The sequence below is a fragment of the Micromys minutus genome (genome assembly GCF_963924665.1).
Source record: "Micromys minutus genome assembly, chromosome: 10".
NCBI classification, from domain to species: Eukaryota; Metazoa; Chordata; class Mammalia; order Rodentia; family Muridae; genus Micromys; species Micromys minutus.
The window spans coordinates 54,565,150-54,578,650 of NC_137979.1; the positions used below are offsets into that span (position 1 = coordinate 54,565,150).

At 40.3% G+C, this 13,501-nt stretch overlaps 1 protein-coding gene across 1 annotated transcript in view; it reads left to right on the top strand.

The window, feature by feature from the left end:
- The window catches only part of CEP112 (centrosomal protein 112), a gene marked incomplete at its 5' end in the record, with an annotated part of 392,261 nt that overhangs the window by 298,634 nt on the left and 80,126 nt on the right, over window positions 1–13,501 (top strand). The window contains one exon of the mRNA XM_080924200.1: window positions 2,414–2,563. Coding sequence (XP_080780326.1) covers window positions 2,414–2,563 — 150 coding nt within the window. The remainder of the gene's footprint in view (window positions 1–2,413; window positions 2,564–13,501) is intronic.

Sequence of the window (13,501 nt, forward strand, 5' to 3'; positions counted from 1 at the left end):
TGTTAGTAATATATGCACTGAGCTAAGGTGGCGAATCACGTTTTCGTACACATTTCTACAGTGAGTAGATGTGATGTTGTGTCCTTGGCTACACTGTGCTTGTTACCCTAGTGTTCTGATTGCCTCCGTCTGAAGTATTCAGTCTCTTCAGGTGCCAATCATTCTACCCACTTGTCTGGCCAAGTATTTGATTCCAATGTCCTGTCGCTCCTTATGTTACCTTTATGAAATTTAGAAATAGCTTTCCAAACAGAATCCCAGTTTCCCCACACAAGTACTTATTTCCTCCCCTAGAGAGTGGAGAGGGAAGTATGCCTTCCTTGGAACATTGCTCATATACAGTTCCTTCCAAAACCTATACTCATTTCTTTTTGTATGTATTGTCCAGAATTGTTTAAAAATTAGGACCATCCTGGTCTTGATCCCTTAAAATCATTTTAAATACCCCCAAAATATTTATTTTCAACCTTAGCTACTAATCTCAATCTTTTTTGTTTGTTTTGAGGCAACATTTCAGTTAGTCCAAGTTAGCTTCGAATTCAGCATGTAGCTTAAACTGTCCCTGAGCTCCTGGGCCTCGGGCCTCTGTTCTCACTGCTGACTTGCTCAATGTGAGTATTTAAATATATTTTGTACTTTAAACGTAGATTATATGTTGTGGTAGATACACAGATCTATACATGTGATAAACTTACATAGAACTAAAACACACACCACAGAGTTAAACACCCCACATCTATGAAATTGTGCCTTGCTCAACTTGAGACGCTGAAATATTAAGCTGTGTTCACTATTTGGCTCCACGTTCCTATAAAATAAAAAAATTTAATTTCATGGTAAGTTGAAGAAATCTGACTTTTCTATCCCTAGGTCTCACCCTGTTCTGTAACGAGGAGCTCATTCCTCTGTGCTTCAGTTGGACCTTTGCTATCTAAACTCTACTACTTCATTGAAGTGCTGTAAAATCATTGAATAGATAAGTTTGTTGGATAAAAGTAACATTTAAGCGAAGTTCTCAAAAGAGATGAACACTATTCTGAAGTGAATTCCTCCATCCACAGTAGAGGGCCCATTTAATATTCTCATATGACTCTTAGGAATTTTATTATTTCAAAATAATCTTAATGTTTGATTAAATTTTAAACTTTGTTACAGCAAATTTGTACACTAAGCGTGAACATTCCGTATTTATCATAATGATGTTGTATTTGCATCCTTTATAACGACTAATATTTCTAAGGAACTTGGATTTTATGAACTTCCAAATAGTTTCTGGTTTTTGTCTTTTGATGCTGTGCTTCTGTTTTGTGGGAAACTGAAATCAAGAAAGATAACTAAGCCTAATATTTCTTACCAAGTACATTCCACCTCACAGAGCAGTGCTGTGAGCTCTGACACCACTTCCTTTATCCCCTCACTATTGAAATGGAAAGGAAGTAGCTGTATCCAAAGCAAAGGAAGCATCCCAGAGTGCCCATTGCATCCTCATGAGATGCTCATTGAGAAGCTGGAGTGACCCTGTGTGCAGGGAACTAACTCCTAAGTGTGGAGAAAGCTGCAGACTGTCTGTGCAAGGGCACTAGCTGGGCCAGAGTAAACTTTCATGAGTGTGCATAGTTAAGAAGAAAACAACCTTTTTGAAAGTATGAACTTCTCTGATACCAAAATTTGTTAAAAACAAAAACAAAACTTGCTCATTGGAGGATGAAGCTGACTGTGGGCTTCAATTCTTACCTGACTCCATAGCTGGAAATGCTCTTCAACAGGGTAAAAATATCTGACCTCACTTTGTACCTGTTTCATCGTTTAAAAGAATAAGCTATTCTTATCTCACAGTAGCAAATAATATAAAAACTTTAATTCCAAACACAATACATAAAAACTAGTACCCAAAGCTTACTGTGTGGAATTAGATGACCATGGAGAATGAACTTCCTTAGCTTGCTGGGAGTTTGGTGGTGGTGGTGGGTAGGAGGTGGTAATGGGTGGTGTGGATAGGATGGTGGTGGGTGGTGGGGTAGGTGGTGGTGGTGATGGGGGCTGGAGGAGTGACAAAAGTCAGACCAGCCTTTCTCACTCTTAAGTTTATTTCTCAGTAAAATACAATCTGAAGCTTTTCATTCTTTTGAGATCACAGATGTTCTTTCTTCTGATGAGTAAATATTGTGGAATGTTAAAATGGAAATGTCTCCCAAATATATTTAGTTCAGCAGTTGTTCACCATTCACAGTTTTATTGGAGTCTTTTATTGTGTGGAATTTTGTGCATTATCCTGAGTGATATGTTAATTGAAAATGTTCAGCTTGTGGAATAGAGTTTTGCCAAATTCATTCTTTTGTTAAGCATAAATACATATAAAATAGATTCCTCTCGATAGAGAATTTGAAGTCACAGCATGCTGTTTTCATTTTAGATCATAGCAGAACTTCAGACAACCATTTCCTCTCTGAAAGAGGAGAGCAGTCGGCAGCAGCTTGCTGCAGAAAGGCGGCTCCAGGATGTTACACAAAAGTTTGAAGATGAGAAGCAGCGGCTGATTAGAGATAATGACCAAGCAATCAAGGTAATCTGAAGACTCCAGCAACCAGGGGTACCAGCTGCTTTAATGTAATTAAAAGGAGGCTGAAATCCCAGCAGTGGGCAGATGAACGCAGGTATCTGGCTTGCTCACATAGCCTGCAGTAATTCCATTCACTGGACTCTCTACCTTTGATGTATCCAGTGACTCAGGCTGACTTCCCTCCAAGAGATCACATACCAGCATAAAAATTCACTTTTGGCAAGCCTTACCCATTCATATTGAACAAATATCTGAAAAATACCTCGTCTTTCTCTTGAGAACTACTTTGGAATTGTCTCTTGAAATTAGAATGAATGTTTCAGCCTAGTACTGCTGCCTAGCACATACAGAAGTCAGCTCCCATTTACATTCTGCTCTCTGCCCACATCCTTTCATTGTGCATTCACTGTATGAGCAATAGCATCTGTCCCAGGCATGGAATGCCAGCCATCTGATGTGCTTTGACATAGCCCAGGGTCGATTGTTGCTGCTGGGAACTTTGGTTGTTTCTAAGTGGCTTCAGAGAACCATTCACATCTTAGTAGCAACAGAGAGCTCCCTGGACCTGAGCCTCTAGGTTAGAGGCAGTTGGAGCTCAGAGTAGCTTTGTCCTTGGCTTCATAGCAGTGGATGCTATTGTAAGTATCTACATCAAGCTGCACTTCATCTGTGAGGAGCAGCATCTGGAAACCTTTATAAATAAGACTGAAAGGAGAACAAAATGGTTTTAAAGGATGCCCAGCAAAAGTTATTTTCCACTGCCTTTGCTATAACAACACTTAAAACAATGTAGAGCAATCATAGGGAACATGGAAAAAATTGCTCTCTCTCTCTCTCTCTGTTTGTGTGTGTGTGTGTGTGTCTGTGTGTGTGTGTGTGTGTGTGTGTGTGTGTGTGTGTGTGTGTGTGTGTGTGTGATGGACAAACCTTTTGAGTCTAATTCAAACAACCTTCTCACTTTAAAGGTGAGGACTTGGAATTTGATTGGCAATGTGTTGCCTATTTATTTCTACATGTAAACTTTCTGCCCTCCATGGGTTATGAAGCAAAAAGAAAATCCATTTCCGTCAATGTTCTGGCCACTGCTAGGGGCCATCTTCCTTCCACGCTTTGGCCACTGAGAGCATCAGTGCTCCAAGCCCTGTTCACTGGCCTGGTACTGTCTCAGCTGTGCGACCTGGCTGTAGAGTTTGTTTAAACTGTTTCAGTTACATAAAAGTTTCCTTTTAAGTGGATTTCTCTTCCACTTATATCCAAATAACCAAGTGGTTGGTAATTTTCAATTTTCAAATAAACAAGTGGATCCCATTTATAAGCAGGAGAAGACATGAGTTAGGTTACCCCAGCAACCATTCTAGCACTGTTTTCAGGGGATTAAAGATACCTGAAAGAATTGTAAATAGCACAATTACCCATTTTTAAATATTTATTCTTATAGTTTTAATCCATTTGCATGATAAAAGGAAAAGGCCTTTTAATCATAACTTCAGACCCATCACAAATCACAGACTGAACTTAGAAATGGCAGTTGATATTTATATAATATGTACATAAAACATATGTAGCTTATTTTTCCTGATAGTAACAAATTACGGTTACAGTACAATTAAAACGCCAAGTGTAGTCACGCGTTCCTGTGACCTCAGCACTTTGCTCAGGCAGAGGAAACCATGAGTTCAAGGCTAGCCTGAGCTTTATAGCAACATCTTGTCTGGGGGAAAGTGTATTAACTAAAGAAAAATGGAAATGCAACAATAGTGGATACAGTTTAGTTTGGGGTTTGTTACTTAGTATGTAAGGAGACCAGATTGTTTACCTACCTCTATCAGTGTTAAAGTGATTTACTTCTTAGCATTCTTTGACTTTTTCCTTGTCTGTCTCTGTCTCTGTCTCTCTGTCTCTCTGTCTCTCTGTCTCTCTGTCTCTCTGTCTCTCTCTCTCTCTCTCTCTCGGGTCTGTCTCTCTGTCTCTCTCTCTCTCTCTCTCTCTCTCTCTCTCTCTCTCTCACACACACACACACACACACACACACAATAATAGGATATCTATTCAAGTGGCACTGTGTTCTGGCTTCTCAAACATTTTCATTTATTTTTGTTGCATTACATTACTTAGCCCCTACAAGTTTTTTGTTTTTATGTTTGTTTGTTTTTTTGTTTGTTTGTTTGCCTTCATCATCTGTAACTTTTAGAAACCAATCACATGAAACAACAAAATTAGCAAATGTCTTGACATTTATACGTATGACCCAAATTAACTCTTGTTCTCCTATCCATGTGCTACTCAATTCTTTAAAAATAAAGAAGGGAGGGTACATCCAAAACAGGCCTGCAGACTATTGACAAGGAAACATCCCTTTAATTTTCCACCATCCTTACCCCAGTTCCATGCCCAGCACTTAGCTCTTGGTCGTAGACATTTCCAGGAGAGTCCTCTCTCCCTCACTGAGCACCTGGCTCTCAGGCAGCCTGCCTGTATCTCTGAGGGAGGAGGCTGGAGCATTGCAGTGCTCTTCCTCACCTTGGCTTCTGGAGGCTTCTCTTCTGTCTCCCTCTTGCTGTCCATCAAAGCTTCTGCTCCCGAATGGATTTTGGAGTAAGAGTAGGCACCATTCCTTTCAGTTTACTTAGGCTAAGCTTGCTGGATGTGCGAAGGAGTCTTGGTCACTTCAACGCTTATGACAGCTCCTGTGGTCATCTCCAGCTCATCTCCTATCTGTGTCCTCGGGTCCTCCAGTCCTCCAGCAGCTCCGGGCCTGTAGCTTCTCAGCTTCCTTCTCTTTCTCCCTGCTTGCTCACACCACAGTTTCCCCAACTGTGAAGAGAATCTTTCTAAGAAATGTATTTCTTGTTCATAGCTTTGGGGAGACAAAGATGAGATTTGATAACCAGCCCAACACCAAACTGGCTTACAACTGGTGCGCAAGGTTAAAGCCACAGTCTGATTTCCTTGAGAGCCTATGCTGTTGTCCGCTGTTATGCCTTCTCTAGATGTCCTTACAATATAGCTCTGAAGAAAAATGAACTAAGTAAATGCCCAGGTGGAGATCCGTACTCCACTCTTCTGCCTGCCTGAATGATGGAGCAAATCTAAGCATTTTACATTCTAATTACACTTAGGGTCGATACGTCCAGTTGCAGATACAGGACATCTGTAGATAATTACAGAGAGGTGGAGTCACCTTGAGACTCAATTTTCTGAAAGCAAATACATCTGTCTTAAGAAACAATCAGCAAGGTAGAGGCTGAGCAACTGGTGGGTGGGAGACCTGGGCTGCCAGGGAGCAGAGAGAACTCTGCAGAGTGGACACGGAAAGTGCACCCCCTGCCTTGCCCTGCCCTGCCCTGTCTGATCCAGCAACCAGGAATAGAACTTTGGAACTTCTGTTCCCACCCGGCGACTCTGAGGCATAGAACAGGGCTCGACCCATCTGCCACCTAGACCAGTGGAGATCCAGGGACACAGACCAGATACAAGGGAAAGGCAAGAACATATATCACTGACAACAAAATGGCAAGAGGAAAGCGAAAGAGTATATCCCAAGGAAACCAAGACAACCTGGCAACACCAGAACCCAGCTCTCCCATAACAACAAACATCGGAATTCCAAACACTCCAGAAAAGGAAGACACAGACCTGAAATCATACCTCAAGATGCTGATAGAGATACTTAAACAAGAACGGGAGGAAAAGCAAAAAGATTCAGAAGCTTTTAAAGAGGAAACAAGAAAAACACTCAAAGAACTCAAAGAACTAGAGGAAAACAGAATCAAAGAGATGAAGGAATGGAAGAGGGAATTTAAAATGGAAATTGACACAATAAAGAAAACACAAAAAGAGATAACCCTAGAGGTAGAACACCTAAAAAAGAAATCAGGAATCACAGAAGCAAGCATTTCCAATAGATTACAAGAGATGGAAGAGAGAATCTCGGGGGCAGAAGACAACATTGTAAACATAGACAAAACAGCCAGAGAAGATGCAAAAAACAAAAGGCTCCTAACCCAAAATGTCCAGGAAATCCAGGACACAATGAGAAGACCAAACCTAAGGATAATAGGAATAGAAGAGGGAGAAGAGTATCGACTAAGAGGCACAGTAAATATCTTCAACAAAAACATAGAAGAAAACTTCCCTACCCTCAAGAATGAGATGACCACGAGCATAAAAGAAGCCTTCAGAACTCCAAATAGGTTGGACCAGAAAAGAAATACCTCCCGACACATAATAGTAAAAACATCAAGTGCCCGAAGCAAAGAAATAATACTAAAAGCAGTAAGGGAAAAAGGTCAGGTAACATATAAAGGCAGGCCAATCAGACTCACACCCGATTTCTCAACAGAGACTATGAAAGCTAGAAGAGCCTGGACAGACATCATGCACACCCTAAGAGAACACAAGTGCCAGCCCAAGCTGCTATACCCAGCAAAACTATCAATCACCATCGATGGAGAGATGAAGATATTTCAAGACAAATCAAAATTTACACAATATCTGACCACAAACCCAGCACTACAACGAATTATAGGTGGAAAACCCAATACAATGAGGGAAAATACAGCCTAGTAAAAACAAGAAAACTCCTAAACAAGAAAACTAAAAGAAGAAAAAGACACAGACACAACTCAACCCACAAAAGCAATAATGGCAGGAAACAGAAACAACTATTCCTTGATATCTATTAACATAAATGGACTCAACTCCCCAATAAAGAGACATAGGCTATCAGACTGGATACATAAACAAAATCCAGACTTTTGCTGCATATAGGAAACTCATCTCAGAGACAACGACAGACACTATCTCAGAGTTAAAAGGTGGGAAAAAAACTTCCAAGCAAACAGCTCCAAGAAGCAAGCTGAAGTGGCTATTCTAATATCGAATAAAGTAAATTTCCAACGAAAAGTTATCAAAAAAGATAAGGAAGGACACTTTTTACTCATTACAGGGGAAATCTGTCAGGAGAAACTCTCAATGCTTAACATATATGCTCCAAATAAAAAAGCACCCACATTCATAAAAGAAATCCTACTAAAGTTCAAAAAATATATTTCACCCCACACAATAATAGTGGGGGACTTTAATACCCCACTCTCACCAATGGACAGATCATGGAAACAGAAACTGAACAAGGACACTGAAAAACTAGCAGAGACTTTAAACCAACTAGAATTAATAGATATATACAGAACATATTATCCTAAAGTAAAAGAATACACCTTCTTCTCACCACCCCATGACACCTTCTCGAAAATTAACCACATAATTGGACACAGAGCGAGCCTCAATCGATATAAGAAGATTGAAATACTCCCATGCATCCTCTCAGATCACCATGGTCTACGGCTGGTCTTTAACAAAAACAAAGACAACAAAAAGCCCACATACACATGGAAACTAAACAACACTCTGTTAAAGGATAACAGGGTCAAAGAAGAAATAAAGAAAGAAATTAAGGACTTTCTAGAATTCAACGAAAACGAAAACACAACATACCCAAACCTATGGGATGCAGTGAAAGCAGTATTGAGAGGAAAACTCATAGCCCTAAGTGCTTCCAAAAAGAGGCTGGAGAGAGCTCACATCAGCAACCTGACAGCACAGCTTAAAGCCCTAGAACAAAAGGAAGCAGATATACCCAAAAAGAGTAGACGGCAAAAAATAATCAAAATTAGGGCAGAAATAGACCAAATAGAAACAAAAAGAACCATTGAAAAAATCAACAAAACAAAGAGTTGGTTCTTTGAGAAAATCAACAAGATTGATAAACCCCTAGCCAGACTAACTAGAGGGCAAAGAGAGAGTATCCAAATTAACAAAATCAGAAAGGAAAGTGGTGACATAACAACTGAAACTGAAGGAAATTCAAGAACTCATCAGATCCTACTACAAAAACTTATACTCCACAAAATTGGAAAATCTGGAGGAAATGGACGTTTTCCTAGAGAGATACAAGATCCCAAAGTTAAACCAGGACCAAGTAAACCATCTAAATAACCTGATAACACCTAAAGAAATAGGAGAAGTCATCAAAAGTCTCCCAACCAAAAAAAGCCCAGGTCCAGACAGGTTCAGTGCAGAATTTTACCAGACATTTATTGGGGATATAACACCAATACTCTCCAAACTATTCCAAAAGATAGAATCAGATGGAATATTACCTAACTCATTTTTTGAGGCTACAATAACCCTCGTACCTAAACCACACAAAGACCCTACAAGGAAAGAGAACTTCAGACCAATCTCACTTATGAACATTGATTCAAAAATACTCAACAAAATCCTTGCAAACCGAATCCAAGAACACATTAAAACGATCATTCATCATGACCAAGTAGGCTTCATCCCTGGGATGCAGGGATGGTTTAATATAAGGAAATCCATCAATGTAATCCACCATATAAACAAACTCAAAGATCAAAATCACATGGTCATCTCACTAGATACTGAGAAAGCATTTGACAAAATCCAACACCCCTTCATGTTAAAAGTCCTGGAAAGAACAGGAATCCAAGGTCCATACCTAAACATAATAAAAGCAATATACAGCAAACCAACAGCCAACATTAAACTTAATGGCGAGAAACTTGAAGCAATCCCACTAAAATCAGGGACTCGACAAGGCTGCCCACTCTCCCCCTACCTATTCAACATAGTACTGGAAGTCCTGGCTGGAGCAATTAGACAGCAAAAGGAGATCAAGGGGATACAAATCGGAAAGGAAGAGATAAAAACATCACTCTTTGCCGATGACATGATAGTGTACTTGAGTGACCCCAAAAATTCCACCAGAGAACTCCTATAGCTGATAAACAAGTTCAGCAAAGTGGCTGGATACAAAATTGACTCGAACAAATCAGTAGCCTTCCTATACTCAAAGGACAAACATGTGGAGAAAGAAATTAGGGAAAAGGTACCCTTCACAATCGTCACAAAAATTATGAAATACCTTGGTGTGACTCTAACTAAGCAAGTGAAGGACCTGTATGACAAGAACTTCAAACCTCTAAAGAAAGAAATTGAGGAGGATCTCAGAAAATGGAAAGATCTCCCATGCTCATGGATTGGAAAGATCAACATCTTAAAAATGGCCATCCTACCAAAAGCAATCTACAGATTCAATGCAATCCCCATCAAAATTCCAACCCAGTTCTTTAAGGAGTTGGAAAGATCAATGTGCAATTTCATATGGAATAACAAAAGACCTAGAATAGGGAAATCCATCCTCAACAACAAGAAAACATCTGCGGGAATCACTATCCCTGACGTCAAGCTATATTACAAGGCAATTGTGTTGAAAACTGCATGGTACTGGTACAGAAATAGGCATGTGGATCAATGGAATAGAATAGAAGATCCAGAAATGAGCCCTCATGTATATGGTCACCTGATTTTTGAGAAAGGAGCTGTAAACATTCAATGGAAAAAGGACAGCCTATTCAACAAATGGTGCTGGTCCAACTGGCACTCAGCATGCAGAAGAATGAAAATAGACCCTTTCTTATCTCCTTGTACAAAGCTCAAGTGTAAGTGGATCAAAGATCTCCACATTAAACCAGATACACTGAAATTACTAGATGAGAAAGTAGGGAAAACCTTAGAACACATAGGCACAGGAGAAAATTTCCTGAACAAAACACCAATGGCTCAAGCTCTAAGGTCAAAGATTAACAAATGGGACTTAATGAGATTGCAAAGTTTCTGTTAGGCTAAGGACATTGTCAAGAAAACAAAACGGCAACCAACAGAATGGGAAAAGATCTTTACCAACACCACATCAGATAGAGGCCTAATATCCAAGGTATACAAGGAACTCAAAAAGCTAGACACCAGAGAATCAAATAACCCTATTAAAAAATGGGGTACAGAGCTAAAGAAAGTTTTCAGTTGAGGAACACCGAATGGCCGAGAAACACCTGAGGAAGTGCTCGACATCCTTAGCCATCAGGGAAATGCAAATCAAAACAACCCTGAGATTCCACCTCACACCAGTCAGATTGGCCAAGATCCAAAAATCAGATGACAGCAGATGCTGGCGAGGCTGCGGAGAAAGAGGAACACTTCTCCACTGTTGGTGGGGTTGCAAACTAATACAACCACTCTGGAAATCAGTCTGGCGATACCTCAGAAAATTGGATATAGTACTACCTGAAGACCCAGCTATTCCACTTCTGGGCATATACCCCAGAGACACTTTAATACACAACAAAGATATATGCACCACAATGTTCATAGCGGCTCTATTTATAATAGCCAGAAGCTGGAAAGAACCCAGATGTCCTTCAGAAGATGAATGGATACAAAAATTGTGATACATTTACACAATGGAATACTACTCAGCCACCAGAAACAATGACTTAACCAAATTCTTAAGAAAATGGCTGCATCTAGAGAATATCATCCTGAGTGAGATAACCCAGTCACAAAAGAACAGACATAATATGCAGTCACTGATATTGGTATGCTAACCCCAGAGGCTTGCACTCCCCCAGAAACAACTCACAGACTGTATGAAGTCCAAGAAATAAAGAAAACAAAAAAAAATATTTACAAAACAAGAAAAAAAAAAAAGAAACAACCAGCAAAGGTGTATAAGCAGCAAGGATGCTGTGAGACCTGCTTCACCACTCAGCTTGATGAGCTGAGCTTTCTCAGACTGAGAACCAAGACTAGAGATAGTTAGTAAACCTGGTTCCTGCCCCCTGAGCTAACTGGACTTCTGGGGGTACTGAAGTCATGCTGTAGAGAACATGTGAGGGAGAAAGCGGTCTCTGATCCTCTGTGTAAACCTAGCATGGTAAATTACTTTGAAAAATAATTTGACAGTATTCATCACTAGTAAATTGCTTAGGAACTCTGCTTAGCCTTTAACACAATTCTAGAATTCACCCCAATATGGATGATTAAAGAGACATACTTTGCTTTAGTCATGAAATGCTTGGCCACAGTATTGAGTTGTCTTATAGCACACACTTGTGATACCAAGCAGTCTCTGTCTCCTTCCCATATCTCTCACAAGGGGAAATAAATTGAAATCCTGTCAAAGAAGACAGTTTAAGCATATTGAAGAAGTTCACAAGGTATTTACCATAAAAACTCAGGTTAAATATGGTGCATAAAATTAAACATATCTGTCAAGAGACGAGTATGATTACATTTCAGAGCGGACTTACTAGAAAACTCTGAAAGGTAAATTTGTGGGGAATTTATTATTTTATTTTACATGTTAGGGTGTTTTACCTGCACATGTATCTTGTACCACATTTTTGTCTGGTATCCACATAGATAAGCAGAGAGCACTGAATCCCCCAGGATAGAGTTAAAGGGGGGGGAGGGGGTTCTAATCAAATCTGGATCCTCTGGAGGAGCAAGCAACACATACTCTTTACCACTGAGTCATCTCTCCAGCCTGTGAATTGTACTGATGTGTTTGAGTTATAACATCACTATTACAGTAAAAGCAATAAAATCTTTGCCATGCATTGCTTTATCTCCCTAATTTATTCTACATCTAAAACAATGTCTACAGAAAAGATTAGCCCTGACGTTGAGAAATGGATCAATGGGTAAAGGCACTCACAGGAAGCCTGGTGACCTGAGCTCCATCCCTAGAACTCACACCATGGAAGTCTGATACCCACAGTGGATACCCTTGCTTCCACTCACGTTACATGCTCTCCAATAATGGATGAGTGAGGGTAATAAATACCTTTTAAATAGATTATCTCTGATGCATACCCAAATAAACATGGCTTGATGGCTTAAAGCAATAATTTCATTATATGCTTTGGAGTTCTTGGGATCAAGAATTAGACAGGGGAGCATCATCCAGTGCATCAGTGGGTTTCATTTAGGAGAGAGCTTAACTGAAACAGGGATGCCTGAGATGTCGCCTCCTCCCCAAGTGGTCATGTTCCTTAGCAGAGTGCTCCGACCTTCTCTTGGCAGCTGGTGTGGCAGAGAGGACATCAGAGATGTGTGGCAGAACCTGCACTAGTAAGGTGTAAAATCACTCTCACCACAGTCTGCTGGCCATACAGGTTGCTGGGCCGGTGCTGAATCAAGTGAAAAGTAGACTGTTTTCCAGTGAGAATGGGAGATAGCATAGGGTCAAGGTAAAACAGTCATAGCCATCTATGGTGAGCAGATGGAGTCTTAAATGATTGTGCATTGTTGACGTGAGCACCAACATGTCTCAGACTCCAGTGCCTCCACCATGGCAATGGCAAGACCGAGCCCACTGCCAATAAAAGTGTGGGCAGTGTGTGCAGAAGGTATCCGACACAACTTTCTCCTCCCAGATGACTGCAGGGCTGTTGGCACCATTCCCCTGCAGAGATCCATACCGAGATTAGCTAACCTGCCTCCTCCTTCAGCTTTATAATAAACCCGCCTCCTGGATCAGCTGTAGAATAAAACTGTGTGTGGTTGCCAATGAGTCTCCATCAGTGTGCATGGCCCAGCCAGTCACAGCTTTTCAGTGTGTGTGTTTGTCTCCTTTCTTCATTCCCCATCACAGGTCAGGTCACCAAAGCCCTTCAGGTCACAGCAGTCATTCCACACCAAGGGTCTAGTTTCACCTTCCATCCATTCTTCAGCTCACAGTCCAGTCCTAACTGTTAACTTCACAATAAAGTTACATCCTTTCCTTTTTTTAAAAGGCAAATTTGTTCTATAGTTTTGTAAAATTAAGAAGTAACACACACTCATGACAAATCCTTCATAATTTCTTTTAAAAGTTAAAAGTTTTTCAAGTCGACCCAAATGTTACTAACCAAAAAAATAACCAGGATAGAACCAATGTGGACATCAGTTCAGATATGATGTTACACAAGTAGATTCATAGTGAATCCTAGTTCAAGTACTGTTTGTTTGTGTGGGGAAACACCTTTAATCCCACAGATTGAAGAGAAGGGAAAAGCAAGAGGGAGTTGAACTGTG